General features: G+C 39.9%; 2 protein-coding genes and 1 pseudogene across 6 annotated transcripts; 1 reads left to right on the plus strand and 2 right to left on the minus strand.

Moving 5' to 3' along the window:
• Positions 1-1,536: 1,536 nt before the first annotated feature.
• MITD1 (microtubule interacting and trafficking domain containing 1) lies at positions 1,537-10,824 on the minus strand. The gene is made up of 7 exons (XM_036272633.1): positions 10,603-10,824; positions 6,063-6,164; positions 4,029-4,165; positions 3,864-3,950; positions 3,050-3,165; positions 1,853-1,913; positions 1,537-1,754 (listed from the first exon to the last, which is right to left on the minus strand). Exons 1-7 carry the CDS (start codon positions 10,751-10,753, stop codon positions 1,659-1,661), a joined length of 750 nt encoding a protein of 249 aa, XP_036128526.1. The 5' UTR covers positions 10,754-10,824; the 3' UTR covers positions 1,537-1,658.
• Positions 10,825-10,908: 84 nt separating this feature from the next.
• On the plus strand, positions 10,909-23,822 carry MRPL30 (mitochondrial ribosomal protein L30). 5 transcript variants are annotated; one of them, XR_004960934.1, is made up of 6 exons: positions 10,909-11,001; positions 15,387-15,525; positions 16,902-16,982; positions 21,329-21,475; positions 21,671-21,928; positions 22,790-23,822. XR_004960934.1 is itself a non-coding variant. In XM_036272634.1 (5 exons), exons 2-5 carry the CDS (start codon positions 15,475-15,477, stop codon positions 21,875-21,877), a joined length of 486 nt encoding a protein of 161 aa, XP_036128527.1. In that variant the 5' UTR covers positions 10,909-11,001; positions 15,387-15,474; the 3' UTR covers positions 21,878-22,128. The 5 variants fall into 5 exon arrangements, 4 of the variants coding, with proteins under 4 accessions (XP_036128527.1, XP_036128528.1, XP_036128530.1 ...); XM_036272634.1 differs by lacking the exon at positions 22,790-23,822 and having other exon boundaries at positions 21,671-22,128; XM_036272635.1 differs by lacking the exon at positions 22,790-23,822 and having other exon boundaries at positions 10,919-11,001; positions 15,427-15,525; positions 21,671-22,129.
• On the minus strand, positions 20,593-20,956 carry LOC118637292 (annotated as a pseudogene).
• Positions 23,823-24,614: the final 792 nt, after the last annotated feature.

A 24,614-nucleotide genomic window follows, 5' to 3' on the forward strand; every position in this document is an offset into this window, starting at 1 on the left:
TTTCAGTAAACCTCTTCTTTTGAATGTTTCACCTCCTCTTGATTTCTATCTTGGGGTGGGGGTGGCAAAAACCCCTTCACCTGTGACACACTATAATAAAGTTCAGCAAAATTAGTTTGAGTATTTTCAGGTTCAGCATCATCAGCACCTGAACTCGAAAACATCAAACATCAGGAACTTTTCTGGAAGCCCTTCTTATTCTTTTCTACCAACTCAATCACGTACCTGCTGGCTCACAAGAGCAAAACGTAAACCTGGTGTCCAAAGCCACCCAGGACTGCTTTGCTCAGCCTTAGTCCCATGGTTTCCTTCCATCTGACCTTGATATTCCGCACTATTTATTCTTGAATTTAATCTTAAATCATTTCCTGATGGGATGTCTATAAGTGCACTCTCCAACACCAGTACTTCTATTTCTGTCTGTGGACTCTGGCTTAGCTTATTCTTTAAGCTTCTGGACTGCCCATTGTTTCTACCTGTATCCACTCTCCCAGTCTAACTCCATGCCTAGCCTTTGTCCCCAACCAGTCAATTGGGTGGATGAGCTTACCCAATAGTTGATTATAAACTGCAAGGCTTTATAAATGTGCCAGCCAAGGTTGACTGAACTGCAAAATGCATCTGGATAACTAAATAGGTGGATTTGCATTTATGGAGTTAGGTAATGTGAGATAACTAAATATTGGCGAATGTTGCCCTGGCCAGTTTGGCTCTGCGGTTAGAGCGTCGGCCTGCGGTCCGGAGAGACCCGGGTTCGGTTCCCGCTAAGGGCACGTACTTCGGTTGCAGTTTGTCCCCGGCCCTGGTTGGTCGTGCGGGTGGCAGCCACTTGATGTGTCCCTTCACGTCGATGTTTCTCTCTCTCCCTCCCTCCTACTCTATCTGTACAAAAAATGGAAAAATATCCTCGGGTGAGGATAAAAAAAAAAAAAAAAATATTGGCGAATGTCTGCCAAAGACATTTGTAGCAAAATTAACATTGTATTTTTTCCCTGGATATTAGACCCATAGCCCATCTGTCTGTACTCTTATCCATAATTTTTCCTCCTGGACTGTAAATTTCCAGGGGCAAAATTAACAATTAACATCCAATCCATCTTTTTTTTTTTTTTTTTAAATCCTCACCTGAGGACATTTTTCCATTTTTTGTTCAGGTAGAGTGGGAGGGAGAGAGAGGAAGAGAGAGAGAGAGAGAGAGAGACGTCGATGTGAAAGGGACGCATCGACTGGCTGCCACCCGCACAACTATCCAGGGCTGGGGACAAACTACAACTGAGACACGCGCCCTTAGCAGGAACCGAACCCAGGTCTCTCAGGACCACAGGTCAATGCTCTAATCGCTGAGCCAAACTGGCCAGGGCCGATCCATCTTTATAATAGGTGCTCATTATTTGTTGATGTATTCTCCAACAGCCAACGAAGAGAAAAGCTGGTAAAATGTTTACATTAACTATGACTTAAAGTACTATAAATCTAAGTAATGTATTTACAAATATATTTAAGATTGGTCACACAACTGAACAATGGATACATAAATTAGTAGAAATGTACAATTTTATTATTAAATTCATACATTACAGGAATGATCTGTCCAAAGTAAAAAAAATCCAATATACACTTAAAATAGAAATATACAATATAAATTAAGCTACTACACATCATATTTTCTTTGTGTGCTTGTTATGAAAAATGTCCACTGTTGTTTCATGACATGGTCTTAAATCGAAATCACAATATCCAAGGGAGAAACGACTCTAAGAAGAGAAGAAAAGAATCTTTTATCAAAAAGGAACAAGCCATGTTGTTAAAATGAACAAAAAGAGTGCGACCCACTTATAAGGCTATATCCTACCTGTGGTTTCTTAAAATAATCCAGTCCCCTTCCAATCTTAATTATCCATCCATTGTTGAACCTATTGGAGTAAGTATATACTATTACAATCCAGACAGTTATGTCAGAAAATTAGTAAAGCTGTAGGGTATGAAGTATCAGCAAATCTCTCTGTAACAGAAAACCATTTTCTCCAGTACCATGAGTTGAACCAAGTCTGGGGTAACCCATGGGCTGTGTCTACAATGAACAAAACATTCACAGAAACCATGGGTTGATTAGATTGACTGATTAACAATTACATTAAAACTTACTCTTGAGACCTGGCCAGGTGGTTCAGTTGGTTGGAGCATCATCCCATACACCAAAAGGTTGTGGGTTAGATTCCCAGTAAGGGCACATATGTAGGTTTTGGGTTAGATTCCCCAGTCAGGTCATGTACAGGAGGCAAACAATCGATGTTTCTTTCTCTTTTTTTCCTCCCTCCCTCCCTTACTCTCTAAAATCAATAAACACGAAGATAATAAAAACTTACTCTTGAATTTATTATACCTTGCTGATGATAAAACTTTCCTGTTCTGCCAATACGTGGTTTCAAAGTATACGCAGGCAGACTGGTGGTGTTTCAGGTAGCAATGGGGGACGTAAGCAGGATGAGCTCTGGGTCCTGACCTCTGTCTGCGTCAACCACAGCAGCTGTATTTTCATCTGTTTTGCATTAGGTTGTGCTTTAGTTTTTACTAAAACTGGATGTGCCATCGCTATAGACCTATAAAAGGCACTGTGCTAAACAGAGGGGACACACCACTAAAAAACTGCACCTTCTGTTTCCTTATAAGCACAGCATGCTGTCATGCCTACCAGAATATTTTAGAAACCATAAGAATTAAAGTCACATTAAATAAATATCAGTATCACTAGAAAAGGAAATAAATTCTCCCAATATCATAACAAAATATGTATAGTTGAACAGACAAAAAAGGACTTCCTCTTCTCTCATCATGTAGAACATGTATATATTATTTCATGAGGAAATATGAAACAGGGGAAAATAAGCCAGATTTTTTTTTTCTTCAAAAGTAAAAAGATATTATAACTAAGCTTATTTTAAAACTTCAATATTTAAATAGAATATTTGTATGCAATTATATAAAACTTAAGAGAAATAAAAAGTATTTTTCAACTGCATAAAAGTTAAAAGTATTACTATACAGTAACCTAATTTCTCGGTCATGTATGGCAGAAGAGTATTCTAATTCCAACAGCACTCCATGATTCCTGAGTGACTCTTTTATTTCTCGTAGGCCACTAATTTGCTGTTCTTTCCCATTGCCCTGGTAATAGAAAAAGAATAGAAATTTTTGCATGTTACATGTTTTAAATTATCCCTAAGCTATGCAATGTGTATCATAGGTGAATTAAAATGGAGAGTCTATACTAGTTCCAATGTCTATTAATCTCAAAGAAGCAACCAAAAAATATGAAGTATTTTATGAGCAATTGTTTTTATCAAAATAATTGTTTTTTCTAATGCGGACGTAACACAACTCTGTCCTATCTCCTAAAATGTATTTTAATAATTCTGTTGAATTATTCAGATAGGACTGGCTTGTTCTCAATTTAATCCTAGAAATCTGAATTATTTAGAAGCATCCCTATATAAGTCAAAATCAAGAGAGAGACTCCCACTATTATGCTATGATCCCCCAGAATGCCAATGCAATCAATCAAGAAAGAGATACATGTAATAACTGGTAGAAAAAAAAGAGAAAAAATCGTCAATAGTATAGACAGCATGATTGTCTCTTAGAACTTCCAAGACTAAATTGACAAAGTATTTGAATAAGAAAGTTTAACAAGGTGGCCAAACAAAAGGTACAAGACATTTTCTCAAGGTGTTTTATGCCCACTGTTAGATAATAAGTTCACCCCAAGGAAATAGCTCTAGCTGAAACATTTGTCCTTGCTTGAACTGAATCTTGTAACTGAACAAAATGAAGTTAAGAAAGAGTGAATGCCTTCAGATACCTACTTCATCCAAGGAGGTGAGAAGATGGATCGTTTTTACTTTACATGGTCTCTTAATAAGCATCTCACAAAACCGAAGCAAGTTATACAGCTGAAAGACATTAAGATGGGTTACTACTAACTCATACATTTTAAGTAACATTTCATCACGTTAGTACATTTCACTTACCTGATGAGTATGTCTAATATAAGGATCTTCTATCCAAACTTCTGTAACTGTCTCATTAAGGTATTCTTGAAAAAGTGATTCATAACTGAATCCTGTTGCATTCGCCTCTATTTTAATTTGCTTGTGATATTTTCCGTCTACAAAACACAAGCTTTACTAAAAAAAAAAAACTAGTGACAACTCATTTTTTTATATTTGTTATATTTATATATAGTGAGTAATCAGGATCGGATACAAATTATTTTTTTAACTCCTCCACTCAGTAAACTTTTTTTAAAAAAATATTTTTATTGATTTTTGAGAGAGAGAAGAAGGGAGGAGAAAGAGAAACATCGATGTGAGAGTGGAAATTCGATTGGCTGCAATTCGACTGGCTGCCTCCTGCATGCCCCCTATTGGAGATCGAGCCAGCAACCTGGGCATGTGCTCTGACCAGGAATCAAATCAGCAACCTTTTGGTGCATGGGATGACGCCCAACCAACTGAGCCACACCAGCCAGAGCAGTAAACATTTCTGAATGCCTGCTGTATACCAGGCACAGGATGCTACACATACAGAGGTAAAGAAGGCAAAACATTCCATGAGTGACTTCCACCTTTTCATAGGCCAGGCAAGTGGGAGAGTCAAGAGATTTCTTGGAACGGATTCTGAGCTGATTCCTAAGAACCAGGCATTTTATTCAAGAGAGGACTGTATGTATAAAGACATCTAATATTCTTGTCAACAGGAGAACTGTAAGCTGTAATTCAGTGGCTATCTTGTCCTTCTCTTCAGATTTAAGTCTTTTATGTCCTGCAATTTAATAGCGAAAGTGAATATTAAATATATAAGTACAGTATCATATGGAGTTTAGAAGTCTTTCTTAGATTTGGTAGGGGCATGTTTTAAGCAGAAATTGACAGTACTTCTCAATAATCCAAGTCAAAGACTTAGGGTGTCAGGGGATCGGTAGGATAGCTCCAATGTGTTTGTTCACTGAAACTTAATGATGATTGAATAAGTTATCAAAGATCTTTAAGATTTTTTAAAAATATGATCCCTAATGGGTAGTTCCTAATCTATATAATAGCTGCACTTTGAAACTGTTTAAAAACCAGTAGTTTGGATTCTGTTCCTAATATTTCCACAGATACAATGTTAGCAACTCTGCATCCATTCTGAAGCCAGGCAAGCCACAAAGGTTAATTCAACCCAATGAATTCAAACCACGATGCTGATGTTACTATATTCATCAGTGTTTTAGAGGAAATTTTCATTGTAGATTTCAATTTAGAATCTACACAATTTTATTCCCAGTCAACAGAGGAGCTCAGTGGGGCACCTATACTCAGTGGGGTACGGGCTTGTACAGAACAGTTGGAAGAGGTGGGGAGAGGGCTGTAGTTAGAAGTAAGGAAGAGCAACTGGAGCTGGAGGCCACTTTTTGAGGCACTAGTCCCTTTGGCTGCAGAAAGCAGCAAAAGTGGTACTTCAGGCAACTGTGGCAATGGCCACTTATGTTTATGTTTGTAAACTGGATGCTCGTGAGGCAAGGCTAATAAATAGGGAACAATACCACTGCATTTCTAATCATTAGCAATATTTCTGAAATGTTTTGCTTCGCAACAAAACCCCACAGAAGTCCCAGGAGTTTCCTTAAATATTTTAGTATTTTGGTCATTTTATAAAGAGAAATATAAATTCAATACAGGACTCGCATTCAGTATTCCTTTGTAGTGTTAACTTAAACTGGTTCCACACATGAGTTTCACGTGGATCTGTGAATTCCTTCAGACAGCAGGCAAAGGTCTGCAGTATTTATAATTTTCATCAGATTCTCAAGAGGATGTATGACTACCACCTCACTCCCCACTCCCCAAAAAGGTTAAGTAAGAATAGCTTCTGTACAGGGGAGCAGAAACGCAGAGGAAGCCTGTCAGCTGCAGGGATAATGATCCAGACCACACAGAGCTCCAAAGGCAGAGCCAGACACACAGGGTGAAAAGGGCTTTGTCAATGGTGCATAAATCCATTCTCTGAAACAGCCGCTTTACCTTCTTTTTCTTGATCTAAGTATTTCTTGATGTTTTCTGCTCTATCCATGTAGTCTGAAATTTTTTTTCTGAGATGACATTTCTTTCTATCATCTTTGGTGCCTACAAAATTTAAAAAAAAAAAACATATTCCTAAGTTTCAAACCAGTTTTGTTTGTTTTTTGAAGTATAGACATTATTTCCAACTTCCAGAGTCCTCCACACATTTCCTGTCCCTTCAAATGGGTTGCCTCGGTCCTAAAAACACAAATTTGACTTGATCACTGGGGCTTTAAGCATCTAAAGCAGCATTATTTAGGAGTGGGGATTCTGAGACTCTGACACTGTGTTTCACTGCTGGATACACTAAATCTGGTGAGGCAACAAAGGTGGCTTATTATAGGTCAAACCTGAGTCAGCACTATTTTGCCCTAATCACCCACAAGTTTGAAGTCCCAGCATAATAAAAAAAGAGCTAACGATATTTATCTTTCTTCCACAAAACTAGCTACTCTTCCAGACTTCTCCATTATAGTTTATGCTCAATCATTTTCCTAGCCACCCTAAAATGTAAGGTAATTTTGAATATATAGTATCAATAAAATCTTACCCCAAAGTCCCATCCCCCAAACCCAAGCAGTTACCAAATCATTTCTGGTTCCTTCCTTCCTTTTGATATTGCTTATCTTTTCCATAACAATTTCATTTTTAAACTCTGTTTTCAAAACATTTTATTTTGATTTGATCTTATATTTATGGAAAGTTGAGCAAATGGTACACTCCCTTTGCCCAGATTCCCCTAATATTAATATATCACCTAACCATAGTACAATGATCAAAGATAGGAAATTAACATTGATACAACACTATTAACTCGCCTATAAATCTATTTCCCCAATTTTTCCACTAAAGAAAGTTTGTTTTCTGGTCCAAGATCTCACATAGCATTTAGTTGTTGTCTCTTCCTTTTTGTCTTTCAGTTTGTTTCTTAGTCTCTCTCTGGTCAGTTATTTTGTAGAATGTCTCTCATTTTGGGCTGTTGATGTTTTCTCATGATTAGAATAAGGTTATGATTTTTGGCAAGGACACCACAGAAATGTTGTGCCCTTCTCAGTGGGTCCATGATGTCGATGTGTCTTATTCTAGTGAAGTTAACTCTGATCACTTGGTTATGGGGTGGCGTTCACAAATCTCTGCACTGTAAAATCACTATTTTCTCCTTTGTAATTAATAAGTATCTTGAGGAAAGATATCCTGTTTCTCATCACTCTTTGACCCATTAATTTTAGCATCTATCAATGGTCCTGGACAGCAATAGATATTACTACCACAGTGTTTGCCAACTGGTGATTTTCTATTGCCATCACTCCTGTTTATTAATTGTAATTTCATTGTAAGAAAGAACTATTCCTTCTCCCCATCTATTTACTTATCCAATTATTCATTTATATCAATATGGACTCATGAGTATTATTGTATTCTATGGGTTGTAATCTATCATTATTTTCTTGCTCAAATTTTATCAGCTTTGGCTTTAAGAGTTCTTTAAAGTTGGCTCCTGTGTTCTTCCAACATGTCCCATCTTTTTTTGAGCACTTCCTTACTTCCTGGTACAAAATGTTTTAAATTCATCTTGTATCTTCCCTGCCCCAGCCCTGGAAGCAACCATTTTTCTAAGGAGCCCTGGTTCCTTTTTGGAGAATGGTATCAAGAAATCAACTTCTTAGTGCTACGTGTGCTCATTGCTACTAGGGAAGTCCTATCACTACTTCTAGACCCTTTCCATCACCACAGCTGGAAAGAACATGTGGGTTTACTAATACACACATACAGGCATTCCCCACAGATACTTTGGCTTCAGTTCCAGACCACTGCAATACATTGATTATCTCAATAAAGTGAGTCATATAACTTTTTGGTCATGTGCCAATGCCAATAATTCAATATCCACACTGTCTCCTCCTTTTCCTAAAATTGGTCTCACCTCCCTGATTCATTCAGGCCTTTATCACTTCTCACCCTGATCCCTACAGGAGCTCTTTAATTGGTCTGCTTGACTTCAATCTCTTCAGGTTAATGTGTCTCCTACACTTTTGCCATATTCAATGATTAATCGATAAATAATTATTGAGAATTTACTTCATGCCAGGCATTGTTCTAAGCACTGGGGGTACAGCAGTTAATAAAACAGACACAATTCTCCCCTATCGTTCAGGTGGGAGGAAAGATAATTATTAAAATAAATTGGTAAGACGCATTTGTCAGATTGTGATAAGTACTACTACAGAAAATAAAGAAAGGAGGAAGGGTGAGGGAGTCCTGGGGTGGGGTTGTAATGTTACCCTGGAGGCCAGGGAAGGCCTCACAAAGAACATCTGTGTAGACTAAAAGAGGAGAGGGAGCGGGCCATGCAAATATTTGGGAGAAGAATATATTCCTAAGAGAGACAAGCCCTGAGATGCAAATTTAATGACTGCTTTATAAAAACATTAAATGGTTTCTCCTTGTCTATGAAATGAATTAAAATCTCTAGCAGACAAGGCCATCCACAGTGTGCTCCAAGACCCAATCTACCTTTCATCTTTACTTCTCACTCTTCCTCTACAGACATACACTGAACCAAAGTGAACCACTTATTTGGTTAAACAGCACAGACAGACTATGAACACTATTAGCTGAACTTCTGATTTCTGAAATTCGAGTTATTCCTCTAAAGGTCCTATATCAAAAGCCACGTCCACCTTTCACTCCCAAACGACCTTTAACTGCACTTGTCTATAGCTCTCCTGGCACTTATTCCCTGAATGAGAGTTCTCCTCCATCTGCACCTTAACCTGTAAGATCACGTCACTGCTTCTGTAACCTCTACAGGATCCAGGGAGCACACAGGAGCACACTCCTGTGATTCTCCTGCTTCAGATTCCCACAGCGCCAGGACTTGAGCGGTGCTGCACTTGACCAACACTGTACACCATCTCTCTTTTGGGAGTCAGTACACCAGAGTCTTTAAAGCCCTGGCTTCCAAATGTGACTCTACCAACTGTAGCAGAACTGGAAAGCAAACTTGACTTTTTATGTTATAAAATGAAGATAACATCACCTCCTACTACATAGGGCAACTATGAGGATGAAATGAGATCATGCTTTTAATGTGTTCTGCACAGTGCCTGGCATTCAGCGCTCATAAATGATAATACTCTTATGGCTATCTTCCTTCTCATCATCATTATACTGCCCTGCTCAAGGTAGTTTTACAGTTCAGAGAAGCACCGAACATTGAAGAGCGCCCCCTGCTGTCTCAAAACACTTACATTATAAATACTGCAAACAGGAGTGGAGATAGGTCAGACTGGGAGGTCCAGGGAGAGGGAAATAGGAGCAGGTCCTAATAAATGTAAAACAATTACTGGGTGTCTACCATGTACCAGAGATTATGCTGGAGTTAGGGTTATTTGGGTACTTCACAATTCTGAATAATTATGTAACAAAGTCCCGCTGACCCATCTGCTATCTAGCATTTCTCACACCGAATCTAATTCTTAAGTAATTAAGAATCTAACAGTAAATCTAATTCTTAAGAAAAAACTTTTTTCCTTCTACAGTAGTAATTTTATTTTTGTGTACGTTTCATGAAACTGTTAAACAGAAAAGTCAGCTTAATAGTAAGGTTATAAGCTAGGTGCTTACTACCCAGCACCTAGAATTAAAAATTGTTAGTGTTTTGCCACATTTGCTTCAACGTTTCTTCCCGAAATACTTCAGTCTGCATCTCTAAAACTCAAGAACAGTTTTAAAAACATAAAAATTAAAAACAGTTTTTGAAGAAACCCTACTGCCTAACAAAGCTAATAATGTTCATGTTACCAAATCCATACTCTGAGTTTCCCAGTTGACGTAAAATTTTCTACAGTTTGTTCAAACATAAGTCCTATAAAGATTTATATATTCTATTTGGTTATTGAAAGGGTTAGCAATGTTTTAAAGGATAAAGGTAAAAGCTTGCAAAGGGCAGAAACTGTGACAATTATGTTGCTTGCATGACCTTTGCTCACCTTTCTGTTGAGTACAGATAAGGATTATCTGCAAGACAGTGAATCACCCAGCAGATGCAGAAGAGATACCAGATCGGTCCAACTACAAAGTGGACAATGGGCCAAGTAGAGTATGTCAGCAGGAACTGCCCTAGCTAAAAGTGGAGTATATAACCTACACCCCAACTGTTACTGGATGCTGAGCCCTTTTCAGCTCAGCCTGCGGTTGTGCAACCAGGTGAATACAATAAAGCCATTTTGCTCTACATTGGCCTTGTGGATGTGACCTCCCGCAGGCTCAGACCTTTTAGTTTCGTCTCTTAAAAATCTATAGTAATACACCCTTTTCTTGATGGCATCAATCTATTAAACATAAACAAGAAATCAGTCCACTTGCCCTATGCAATGTGCTACCTTCTGTATTTGCCCCTTCACGGTGCACAAGACTCATTGACTCTTCCACTGCGCCCGGGACACGGCAGGGTGCTGCTCCTTTTCCGGTAACCCTCCCTCCCGGGCTCATCGCTCACCTCTCAGAACCTGCAAGAGCAGATCAATCCCTTCCTGGTAACACACTAGAGCCTGCTGATACCGGGACTCGGAATCCAGCTCCACCGCTCGCTTTAACACGGTGCTTGCAGCTATGCTCTCGGAATCCAGCCCCAGGCCCGATTTTGCCATAATGCTGGAAACTTCTCTCCGCCTCCAACGCAGCCAGAGTGGGACCGGATCGCCGCGCTTCCGGGGAGTGGTCACGTGACACCGACGCGCCCTTGAGTGGGAGGGACTCGGCCGGAACTTTTAAAGCGCAGTACTATTTTGCTCGCAGCTGTGACGGCAGAGATTGAGTGTAGCACTTCCTGGTCTCGCCTCTGTTCAGCTTCCTGTCGGCGGGCAAGTTCAGGTTTAACAGCGTTTAGCAACTGCTGGTGAGTGGGGGATGCGTGGCCGAAAGTATTGCAGTTTTGCCTGGAAGACATATCTGGGAACCCCAAGTAGATGTGGATAGATTTCCCCGGAGTTTGCGGGTCACTGTGACCCAGGTGGGCCTGCGTCCGGGTCCGGGTCCTTTGGCTTCCGAAGAGCCATCGGCCACCTGATCCTGTGTCCCAGTTAGAGGGGTTCAGGGATGCGGTGCTTGTGGAGTCCGGATGCTGCAAGCTCGGGGGTCGAGCCGCCGAGGCCGGACAGCCAGGGAAAAGGCGTTCAAGTTTGGGTTAGCATTTTCTATGCTTCTGCTTTATTCATGACGCCGACGCCCCAATTGGGCATCAGTGCAGTTCAATTTGCTGTTAATGAAGATACAAAGTTGCCAGATTTTGAAATTGCTGCATGTTAGAAGGCGAACCTTCCGAAGTTAGCAGTTAAAATAGGTGCTATTTTACTGAAAGCTGTGATTTTTGCAACCATATTTTGGTCACCACCGACCCAAAGTTGCTTGTGCTGCGTATTTTTGCCTAAAGGCACTTAAGAGGTCTGCCTAGCTTCTGATAGCCTTCCACAAAGTTTCTGTGTACACAGTCACAAATTTTTTTATGAAAATGGGATTATACTTATCACATGATGCATATATTTTCCTATTTTTGCATTAGTGCAAGAGAAAAATTATTACTTGAGGTGGTGAACACGCAATACAGTGTACAGATGATGTGTTGTGGAATTATGGACTTGAAACCGGTATAATTTTGTTAATTAGTGTCACTCCAATAAATTCAATAAAAAGAAAAAAATTATAAAATAGAAACGCTTTTGATTAAAAAAAGAAAAGTTACTGTACAGTAGAAGATAGTATAATTGTTTCAAGGTCCAAGAGTTAATGTGCCTGATTATTAAGAACAACCTTTATTAAAACTTACAACTTTTGACTGTCACACTTTCTGAAGTCTGTAACTTAAACTTCATTCATTGAGCAGAAATTGATTGCCTGCTACTTCAGGTAGTTGCTTGGGATATATCTGAATAGACAGAACAGACCAAAAACAAAACAGTGTTTAAAAGTCTTTGCCCTTGTGGAACTAACATGCTATTGGGTAGAGATAGACAATAAACCACAAACCTAAGAGATTATGTTAGAAGATACGTGCAATGGAAAGAAAATCAAATAGAGGAACAGGGTTTGGGAGTGCTGAAAATTGAGGTGTGGGTCAAAATGTTAAATAATGAAATCAGAGTAGACCTTATTGAGAAGATGAAATCTGAGCCAAAAATGGAAGGAACTAAGGGAATTAACCATGTGAATTTCAGGAGTAGGAACAGCCAGTACAAGTTCCAGAACCAGCAAGGGGACCACTATGTTTAGTGATGGAGCAAGAGAATGATTGGCCTTGAAATCTTAAGAAGTGGAGGTTAAGGACTGGCTGTCACTCTGATTGAAATGGGCAGGCATTGGAGGTTTTTCATTTTTAAGAAATAATTTTAGAATAGTTTTAGATTTTAAAAACTTATGAAGATAGTACAGAGATCCTATATACCCCACATCCAGTCTCTCTTTTTAACCTCTTACATTAATATAATTGATGAACCAATATTGAAATTATTAACTTAAATTTCATACTTCTTTCAGCTTTTCTTAGTTTTTACCTGATGTTTTTTTACTCTTCCAGAATCCCATCCAAGATTCTACATAACTATATTTAGTTAGCATGGCTCTTTAGGCTCCTCTTGACTAGGACAGTTTCTCAAACTTTCCTGTTTATGATAACCTTGACAATTTTGAGGCAGTTGGGTGTTTTGTACAATGTCCCTCAGTTGGAGTTTGATGTTTTTCTCTTAGGAGTGGTGTTATGGCCCTGGTCGGTTTAGCTCAGCAGTTAGAGCGTCAGCCTGTGGACCAACGAGTCGCAGGTTCAATTCCAGTCAAGGGCACGTACCTTGGTTGCGATTCTTCCCGGCCCTCTTTGGTGTCGTGCGGGAAGCGGCCACTTGATGTGTCCCTTTCATGTCGATGTTTTTTTTCTCTCTCTCCCTCCCTCTTTTTCTCTCTCTTCCTCCCACTCTATCCTAACAAAAAAAAACAAAAAAAGGAAAAATGTCCACGGGTGAGAATACAAAAAAAAAAACGAGAGTGGTGTTACGGGGTTTTAGGAAGAAGACCACAGAGATTAAGTGCCATTCTCATTCTATCATATCAAGCGTAAATGCTGTCAGCCTGACTTTTATCACAGTTGATGTTAATCTTTCTGGCTGACATAATGTTTGTAAGTTAGTATTCCTTTCCCCCTTTCTGGACTGTCCTCTGGGAGCAGGTCATTGAGCACCGCCCTCACTTCAGGGGTGAGTGGTTTTGCTCAACCTCTTTGAGGGGGGGGGGGGATATCTACATAAACTATTTGGAATTCTTCTGTAAGGGAGATTTGTTTCTTCTCATTAATTCACTTAATTTTATCAGTGGGAACTCATGGTTATTTTATGGTTTGGATTATAAGCCAGTACTTCATTACTTATTTTGTTGCTCATGTTATTCCAACTTTCCCCACTGGGAGCTCTTTCATTTGGCTCCTATGTCCCTTTGACATCTCATCATTTTGATTTTTCTTGTGTTCCTTTCTAGCACTACAAGATGTCCCAGACTCGCCTTTATATATCTCCTGCTGCAGCCCTGTACTCAGCTATTTCTCCAAGGAGCCCTGGTTCCTTTTATTAGAGAATTCTATGAGAAACTAAGATCCGGGCACTGAGTACATTCAGTTTTACTGGGATGCCATCGCTTTTAGGTCCTCTGAGATAACAGAACTAACCCACGTTTCATCCATGTCTGTAATTGTGTCTGTGTCCATTGATATCTATATTGAGCTGCACATGAGTTGCATCTCTAATGCTGTCATTGGACCATATGGATCATTCTAGCTTTCCCTTCTAATGTGTAACCTCTTCCAACAGTGACAAATCTGGCTCTTTACAAGGTTTTGAGCAGAGAAGTTGACATGTTCTGATTTAGTGTTTAATGCAATGATTGCTACTATGGAGAAAAACCTTAGGGAGGTTGGAAGCAGGAAGGCCAATTAGAAGGCTTTTGTTGAATTCTGAGTGACAAATTCTAAGTGATAAGAGAAAGATTTAACTAAGTGTGAAGCTAAATGAGTTGGGTTAGTATATATTTAACTTGGGAGACAGAAGTATGGTAGAGAAAATAATTTACCCTTATCTATTTGATTGGAGGGCCAGAGGTCTAAGCATCTCTTCTAAGGAAGCCTCAATATGAGTGTATAAACAACCAGCCAAGCAAACAGTGGTTGATCCGAACTAGAAACTGTTATGCTGTATTGTAATGTCAGAGGTCTGAAGTCATGCATCTTATCTTTCTGCTTTCAGTATATGTCTGTATAGTAGGCTATAATTGTTATGCGTCTAAATAAACATGATGTTTAAATTTAGGTCATAGAAGCAATGTGTGTCTGTTAAGAACAGTTTAAAAAAGACAAATAAGCAAAAAAGAGAGTTTTGCTTTACTTTTATGATGATTTAGTGAAAATGCACTGGACTAGGTATTAAAGGGACTGAGTTCCACACCATATATTCCCTGGATAGCTGGGTGCCCTTGGGTGAGTGATTGAACATTCTGGGATTCATTTTCCTCCTACATAATGTAAGAGCGTTGTCAGTTCTAAAGATGGGATTTGGGATTTCTTCAGTCCCTTCAGCTCTTTATTGTTTTTGTTGTTGTTGTTGTTTCTTTTTTTTTTATTCCTCACCTGAGGATATTTTTCTACTTATCATTGGATAGAGTGGGAGGGAGGGAAAGAGAGAGAGACAGATAGAAACATCGATGTGATAGAGACATATCGATTGGTTGCCTCCCACAGGACCCTGACCAGGGCCAGGGGACCAAACCGAAACCAGCGTACCTACGTGCCCTTGACCGAAATCGAACCCAAACTCATTGGTCCTCCACTAAGCAACTGAGCCAAACCGGCCAGTTATCTTTTTTTTTTTTTAATTCTGAAGTATTGAAAGGATTGGCAGTGAATCCTTTCTCTTTTGCAGACTGAGAGAAATAGGGCTAGAACTTGTAGGAACAAGTTTAATGTTTTGTTGTTCTGTAACAAAGCACTTTTTATCTGCCCTCATTGTTGACGATGTTTTAAATGATAGTAGCCCCCATTGACCCATTTTGGTTGAATCCACAGAGGTTCTGTCTAACTCATTTGATGAAACTGAGATGTGGTTAAAGTATATTTACTATCTATGGTTTTACTGAACTCCGAATGAAACATTTACTATAACTTAATGCTTGCCTTTATTGTATTAAAATAACTAAGATTTTACTCTTAAAGTTCAATCAATTTATCATTAACTTGTTTTGTTTTTTAAACAGAGGAGGGATCTGTTCATTTCCCCACATATTTGACCCACAGATCTGTGTTTCACAGTTCACAGCCTCTGGAGAGGACAGTCACCTCATCATGGCCGGGCTTCTGCGCTCAGTAGTTCTGAGGCCCCCAGGCAGACTAAACGTAAGTTTTTCTTTCCAAGAGTTACGTTTTGTTTTGTTTTTCTATTTCTTTAAAATTATTCTTTCTCGTTTCTAATCAACAAAACAGCAAGTTAAACCTAATTGTTTTATTTTTATATATCAATTTTTTAAATGTTGAGGGTTAATTGTGTTTATGATTTATCTGCTGTGTTACCCCTAAACATTTAGAATCACAAAAGATCTTTTCCTGGAAAATATGCTGCTAAAAAATGGCCAGTATTGATTCTCTTGGGCTTAATTAAAAAGAAATAGAAAAGCAGAAAGAAGAAAAACAATCTCCCAGAGACCATCAATGTTTGTATTGTCATGTATTTCCTTCAATCTTTTAGAAACTGCCTTGGTACAGCCTCACCTCTTCTCGGGGCCAGAGTCTAGATACAGACCTCCTGCTGGCTATAGCTAATACTAATGTCAGTGTTTTACATACTTTGCCTTAGATTAATCCCATGTGGTCAGTACTCTTTCCCTTTTATGCTGAGTAACTGACCCTCTGAGAGTAAGTGTCTCATTTCTCACAAGTGGTAGGCACACAGGCACAGAAGCCCAGTGTTGGCGGTGTGTCAAAACCTGTGTTTTCCCTTTGCCTTCCCATCCCCTCCTGCTGCATTGCAAGCTGTTTATGCCCTCTCTGCAGTACCGGGAGGGCGTGATGGGAACGATTATTGCCCATCCACAAAGCAGTTTCCTGGATGAAAAGTTTTTCTTTTCGAGAGTTATCTTTTTTTTTTCTATTTTTTAAAAATTCTGAAGTATTGAAAGGATTGGCAGTGAATCCTTTCTCTTTTGCAGACTGAGAGAAATAGGGCTAGAACTTGTAGGAACAGAACAGGAGCTGGGAACTAGGAGAGATGAGATTGTTGGGAATAGAAAGAAAACCGGAAACTCGTTTTGACTTTCCTTTGACATTGTACTGTTGAATGTGAAACACTGTGCATTGTCTAGAGCAGGGGTTGGCAAACAACAGCCTGCAGGCCAAATTCAGCTCACCACCTGTTTTCTAAACACAGTGTTACTTGAACACAGCCATGCCTGTTTGTTTATATACTATCCAGGTTAGTTTGCCCTCCAGTGGCAGAGTTGAGACTTGGCAATGGAAACTGTATAGCTCCAAGCTGGAAATGTTTGCTATCTGGTTCTTTACAGAAAAATATTGCCAACCCCTGGTCTGGAAGTCCATAATTATGTGCTTTTTGTTTCATAATAAGTTAGTGGTAAGATTCATGTAGAGGGCTGAGAAAAACATTTAAAAATTACAGGTTAGGTTAAAAAGAGACTTTTGTCACCTAAGAATTGGTGGGTATGGATTTCTGCACTAGACAGAGTTCTAAGAAACCGATGTTTTATATCATATTTTAGACTATGACCAAAGGCGTGGAGTCTCTCGTTTGCACAGATTGGATTCGTCATAAATTCACCAAGTCAAGAATTCCAGATAAAGTAAGAACAAGGTCCCCCCCCCTTTTTAATGTTACTATTTTTTTCAATGTTAATTTTAAAAGGTTCCTATTTTTGTGATGTTGAAAACTTTTATGTTAAATCATTTGTGAATGTAGGTCATAGAGCAGAGTTTACAACTTATATAAATGATTATTAAAAATAAACATGTGCCACTTGCCTTCCATGTAGTGGGTTTTAAACATCTCAGAATCTATTTATTACTGTGTCTGGTTTTCCCCTTAATGTTTTGCATTTTCATATCACCATTGTCTAGAAAAAAACAGCCTTCTTCCTCCTGCTCCTAAGCTCTGTTTCTGTGGCTCTTCTCTTTCTTTATCTATGTTGACTATTGCCACTTTGGGTCTTTGAGTTTTCTCTGCTAGGTTTATGTGTACATATCATTTTTATCAGAAAACACTGGCTAAGCCATTGGTGTTTTGCCTTTTTTTTTTTTAATGAATAGACTTTATTTCCTAGAGCAGTTCTAGGTTTATAGAGAAAGTTCAACGAGTTTCTTCATAGTCCCTTCCCCCACGTACACACTTACCCTATTAATGTCTTGCCTTGGTGGACATGTATTAGATTGGTGAACCAACATTGGCACATTATTATTAAACTTATAATAACTTACATCAGGGTTCACTCTGTGTGTTGCACACTCCTTGGGTTTTGACAAATACATAATGTGCTGTATCCACTGTTACAGTATCATACAGAATAGTTTCACAGCCCTGAAAATTCTCTGTGCTTCACCTCGTCATTCCTTCCCCTCCTCCCCCAACCCCTGGCAACCACTGATCACTTTGCTGTCGGTAGTTTTGCCTTTTCCAGAATGTCATATAATTGGCATAGCACAGTGGGTGACCCTTTCAGACTGGCTCCGTTCACTTAGCAATGAGAAAGTGCCTTGCTATCCTGCCATGACTTGATAGCTCTTTTTAAAAATTTTTTATTGTTGAAAGTATTACAGATGTGTCCCCTTTTTCTCCCCCAAGTTCATTTCCTTTTTTTTTCCCCAATTAATTGTATATTTAATCCAAAGAATGATAAATCATGAGTTAACTAGAAAATCTCTGGTTAGAACTCAGAAAAACATGAATTTGCAAAGATCAAGTTGTTCTCCATTAAAGTGTCTGGGGAGTCAGAAATCAGAAAAGGTTCTGGAAATCATGAAAGCCACATTTTTATAACCTGAGTGTTGTGACTGTGCCACTCATTTTCTTTTACCAATAATATGCCATTATCTGGATGTACCACAGTCTGTTTATCTATCACCTGCTGAAGGACATCTACGTTGCTTCCAATTTGGGGCAGTAGTAAATAAAGCTGCTATAAATATTTGTGTGAAGGTTTTTGTGTAGATACAAGTATTCAACATTTTGGAGGTAAATGAATGTAATTGTAGGATGTATGGTTAAGGCTCTGTTTAGTTTTTTAAAGCCCTGGGTTTTTTTGTTTTGTTTTTTCCTCAGTTTTTTGTATTGTGGTAAAATACGTATAACATAAAATTTTCTGTCTCAACCAACTTTACATGTACAGTTCAGTGGTATTAAACACATCCGCCTCGCTGTGCTATCATCACCATTATCCATCTCCGGAACTCTGCATCTTGCAAAACTGAAACTCTGTGCCCATTGAACAGTAACTCCCCAGCCCCGTCCCCCAGCCCCTGGCGCCCACCATTCTCCACTGATATTTTAAAGACGTAAAATAGTATTTCCTTTGATTATTTTGATACCTTTACTGTGTTTGATGTTCTGTTTTCAGAAACCTCTTTACTTTTCAAGTCATGGTCTTGCTGCTGCTATCCTTTCCACACCTGTGTGCATCTTTCTATGTTCCTTAGTCTGTAAGCTTCTGGAAGAAAAGGATCAATTCAAGTGTTAGCATTTGTTTAAAATGTGCAAGGCACTGATTTTGATCACCAGCTGTAGTAAATGTGAAAACTTAAACTACATAGAAATCATTCCGAGGTGTGTGTCTCCAGCCCATGTTCCCAACTTCTTCCCGTATCCTCGGATGGTTTCTAGACCTTGCTGCTTGGAGAGCGCAGAGGTGCTTCAAGTTAAACATGTCCAAAATCAGCTCATTGTCGTACTTTCCCTCCAGTCAATCAGACAGGAAGAGGGGGCGCGTCCTGTGTTAGTTACGTCAGTTAACGCTGCCGTCTTCTACCTGGTTTCCCAGGCTGGAGGCCTCCACGTCCGTCTCAACCCCGCCTTCCTCCCCCACCTTCTGTCTCACTGCCCAGCGTCCAGATCAGTCCTTTTCTGTCACAGCAACTGTGGTTCAGGCTCTTCCACCACGGCTGGGAGTGTTTCCTAACTGGGTGTCCTCGTACAGTCTCCCACTACCCGTTCATTTTATTCTCTTGAAAGTGTTTTCTTTCTGAATCTCTCTTGGAATTAAGGTCATGTTACTTCAAACCCTCAATAGTTCTGTATCCCATCTGGAAATTTCTAAAGGCTCAGCATAGCTGAGCATAGTTTAATTTCATCCCCTGCATTGCTTTTCATGATCTGTTCTACGTCAGCCACACGGAACCCTTGGCTCTCCCAAGTATTTCATACTCTTCACACTCCTCCTGTCTTCTCTCCTTTTCTTTGGCACACCTCCCCATCCTCTGCTGCCATTGTTTGTCCCACCCTACGTTTCTTCAAAATCCCTGGGAAAATACAAACCAGCAAAAAGAACTAAAAAATACCTTTAATCCTACCCTCCTAGAGATAGCTCCTGTGTAAGCACCTTCCACATCCTTTTCTGATGTATGTTTTTAAACATAGGAGTTTTTTCATATATAGGGGTGGGCAAAAGTAGATCTACAGTTGTGAGTACACGAAATAGTTTATTGTATTATTTGTTTATTAATTACTATATTATTTCTTCTTATTATTAACCTATTTTTGCCCACCCCTATATAATGCTTCTCTAGATACTTTCTTCATTTAGCAATATAATGTGAACCTTTCAGTGGATAAGTTTCTACAATATTACTTTTAATGATTGAATGATAACCTCTTGATTCAAGTGCCATCTTTTGTGGTCTTTCTTCAGTCTGATTTCCCAGAGGTATGACTCTTGATCTAATGTGTTTGCGACCTTTATACATATGTAAGCATATATATATATAAATTCTTAGAATCAGTATTTATAGAATATATCATATATACACATTTATGTATTTAGTACAGATGAAACAAATACAAGATCCTACTTTCCACACAGAGTGGAGTGGAAAGGTTTTGGTTTTTTGTTCTTTGTCATGTTTTGTTTTGTTTTTCATTTTTATTTATTGATTTGAGAGAGAGAAAGATAAGCATCAATTTGTTGTTCCACTTACTTATGCATTCATTTGTTGACCAGGATCAAACTCGCAACCTTGACATGTTGGGAGGGTGCTCTAACCAACTGAGCATCCCAGCCAGGGCCTATAATATTCATGTTTTATTGTCACTTTAGACTTATGTGTTTGTTCTTCCATTTGAACAGGGGTAAGGGGTGCAGCCCATTGCCCAGTTCATATAGTGCATAATACATTCTCCTGGCATCCAGACTTGGTTCTTTTAAACCAAGCTCTGGCCAGTCTTATTAAAGACAAATTTTGCACAATTTACTTTTCATCAGTCTGTTCTGGTGTGCTTCTAATGATGTCAGAATCACCCGGATCATGCTAGCCAATGTGTATACTCTGTAGTAGTTTCTACACGGCTGTGCCCAATTCAGTGTTATTGCCTCTGTAGTGATGGGCCTCTGTAGTGATGGACACCAGTCTTGGTCAACATGACATAATACTCTGTTCCAGGTTTTCTCAAGGCTGGACAGTTGTTGGTGAGGATGACCAGTTTTGTTTTGCCTTGTCTGATCATCTTCAGAGTCTGCTTGGACCCCAGCACATACTTTCCACTTTTTATAACCTGTTGGAGCCTAGAGCTGATCGACTCCAGTAACTTTTTTGTCTTCTTCACGGCCACCATCGCCTGCCTTAGGTGTGGGCAGCCCACAACCAAGAGCCACCAAAATGGCCAGGGAGTGTAAAAACAAGGAGTTCCCACAATGTCCATCCGAACCGTTTGGTGTCACCTGGTTGCTCCTGCCCTGTCCTTCAAAACGCAAACAAACAAAAAATCCTTGCCTGTGCGATACTGTCTTAGAGTAGGAAATTCTTAGGTTCTATCTAACTAATCAGACTGGTAGGAATGTTCAATTTGAGATTGAGAATTATAGAAAGATTAGGGATGAGATCATTATGTAGTTATTTTGAGGTTTTCTTAGGGGGGAAAAAAGGAGGTACATATAAACTGTATAAGCTAAAAATTTACCATATATGATTAATTCTTCTTTTCTAGGTGTTTCAGCCTTCACCTGAAGATCATGAAAAATATGGTGGGGATCCACAGCACCCTCATAAACTGCATCTCGTTACCAGAATAAAAAGTACAAAAAGACGTCCATATTGGGAAAAAGATGTAATAAAGATGCTTGGATTACAAAAAGTATGCAACTATTTTAGTCATCTTTAGTGCTTTTTAAACTTCAAGGTCTATACGCAATATTTTGTTTAAATGTATTCTTTAGTGGAATGTATTTGAAAGTTTGACTTAGACAGAATTTGTTATTAATTGTACGGAAACATGGGGCCATCTGTGATTTTGAAATTGATCTCCAACACTATTTCCCTCTGTTTGTAGGCGCATACACCTCAAGTCCACAAGAACATCCCTTCGGTGAACGCGAAACTGAAAGTGGTTAAGCATTTGATAAGAATCAAGCCCCTGAGGTTGCCGCAAGGCCTTCCGGCAGAGGAGGACATGGCCCACACCTGCCTCAAGAGCACTGGGGAGTTAGTCGTGCGGTGGAATCTCAGCCCTGTGGACCAGGAAGCAACCAAGTCTTAATGCCAGAGCCGTTTCAGATTTAAAAATGCAACTTATTTTCACTTAAGAATGGTTAGAAAGTGTTCTTGTTAAATATATTTTAAATGCTAGTCATTTTTACTGACTAAACATGGTGCGATTCTTACTGTAGGCTTGGAGGTTTTGGTGCTACTGTTTGGTCTAGTTCTCCCCTCCTTTGCCCTGATAATTTCACTGTGCTATGCGTAAGAATGGCATTGTTTGCCCTGGCCGGTTTGGCTCAGTGATACTGCGTCAGCCCACGGGTCAGTGAGTCGTGGGTTCGATTCCAGCCAAGGGCACATACCTCGGTTGCGGTTCGTCCCTGGCCCTGATCGGGTCATGTGGGAGGCAGCCAGTCGATGCGCCCCTCTCACTGCGATGTTTCTCTTTCCCTCTCTCTCCCACTCTATCTGAAGATAAATAGAAAAATATCCTCGGGTGAGGATTAAAAAAGAATGGCATTGTTTGAATATCTAGGTTCAGATGTCACCTTAGCAATCATTAATTTAAAAAATTTTTTTTGTTTCTTTGTTTAACTGAATTCAACAAATTCTATGAGCAGCCCTTTGAGCACTGTGTTACGTGTTGGCGAAACCCAGAGCTGCCCTTCAGGATCTTACAGCCTGTTCGGCCACAGGCCAGAGTTTCAGCCAAAGGCCTTGAGCCTTGGGTACTGCTAGACCGGCTGCTTTGTGTTTTAGTGTCTATAAATCCGTGTGTGGACTTGGCTTCATTTTATACTTACATGTAATACCAGAAACAGTATTTTCTGATTATGGATCTAATCTGGCCTAACGTTTACTAGTGTTCTTTGAGTTCTTAGGAAACCTCTACCAACAGTTGAGGTTGCTTTCTAAAAGAAGGGAGAACTCTTTTAGGGAGAATTGTTCCATTTCCTTTTTTCTATTTCAGATACCTGGAGGGGTGGGGAGAAGTAAGAATGTGAGCAGAGCTGCACTACTGGGAAATTCTGTTCATGGTAACGAATCTCCAAATTCTGGTTACCCTCCATTTCTCCTTCCTTTCTTGTACAATGTGGCTCAGACAGCAAGAACATGGGCATGTTTATTGTTTGAGGTCCCAGGGCGCATCCTGTCATAGGTCCTTATGTTTGGGGCCTCAGAGCGAAGTGCCACCTGGAAGGAAGCCAGCAGAGATCCTTCATTAGTAAACTTAAAGCATCTGCAGTTTCAGATAAACAGTTATTGAATATCCAGTGCGTGTAAGGTGTGGAGGGGACACTACAAAGCGCTCGCTCGAACTGGAGAGAGCCGCGTGCCAAACAAAGGTGTCCTTGCTGCGCTTGGCTGAGGACAGCTGTGTACATAACAGCTGGCCCCTGTTCATTTATTTTATTTTACTGTGGAAACATTAATGTTTAAAACATGGAAAAGAACATAGGTTAATTTTTACCCAAAGAGTTTAATAACGTTTGGGTAAGTATTTTCAACCTCAGCACTCCACAACTAGAGGAAAGGATCAAAAGGAATATTTAGGAATGAAATTGTCTAGAAGAGGAAAAGTCTATAGGGAGGATATGGACATAGGCTAGCACATTCGTTTTCTATTGCTGTGTAACAAATTACCACACACTTAGCTGCTTAAGACATCACATGTTTATTATCTGACCCTGTCTGTGAGTTGGAAGTCTGGGTTTAGCTGAACAAGTTCATTTTTGCAAGTAAATCTATTCTTTTGCATTTTTAGTTTGGCGTGGCTGGCGGGAGGGGTGCTGCTTCACACAGGCTCAGCAGGACCTCAGCGCCCCAGGAGGCCAGCCTTGGTTTTGTGGGTTCTGTGCCCCTAACCGGGTGTGTCAGGCAGGATCGGCCTGTGCTTGCCCATAACCCACCAATCCTTCCTGTTCAGATGGTAGATGTGGAAACAGTGTCACAAATCCACGCCCCTGCGATACAATCAGGGTATAGCATCCTGCTCAAATGCTCTTCCCTTGAACATTCTGATGATGAAGGAGATTCGTCCAGTAGTCACGGGGAGGGAACGGGTATGGGTAACAGGCCTCCACAGGGAATTGCCCCAGGAGTCCCCCCAAACTTCTCACCTTCCATGACACGGGGAACAGTTTAGTGTTTAATCAAAATCATGGTTAGAACGTGGGAACTTACACCTGCACATCTGTACAGTCCCTTTTATGCCCTTATTCCCAGTGACCCTAATGTGTGTCGTGACTTGTCAGCAGGCTGTGCCTGGAGGTGGACAGAATCAAAGAAAAGGAAAGAGAGGTGGGAAGGTCTCCACCTTCTCCAGGGGCTCAGAAAAACAGAATTTTCTGGGAGAGAGACCAGAACTTTGCCAGATTCCACTGTATTTGACGCTTTTATAGAGTGTGATATATGTAACCAGCTCACGAAAACCTTCACCTCTGAGGTTTGCTCACCTCTGCTCCCCCTCCGCGAGACCCTGACACCAGACACCATGCACCGGGTCACTTTGGTGAGTGAAACCATCCCTGCCCATGGGGATAGGAAATGCCAGACTCCATGACCTCAAAAGAAAAATAATATCCACCCTCGCAGATGTGTCTTGGAAGTTAGCCCACCTCTAACTACACACAGGTCTCCCTTGAGAACATTTTAACATTATTTCTTAATAGCAATTTATTTGACTTGATCACCCTTACCCCTCCAGGTGTCAAACGACTAGAGACATATGAACTGTCACCACCTTGGGGCACCTCTCTGATGATACTAGAGTGTGAGCTGGAACATGACGAGTT

This window comes from Molossus molossus, unplaced genomic scaffold, assembly GCF_014108415.1.
Source record: "Molossus molossus isolate mMolMol1 unplaced genomic scaffold, mMolMol1.p scaffold_m16_p_20, whole genome shotgun sequence".
NCBI lineage: Eukaryota > Metazoa > Chordata > Mammalia > Chiroptera > Molossidae > Molossus > Molossus molossus.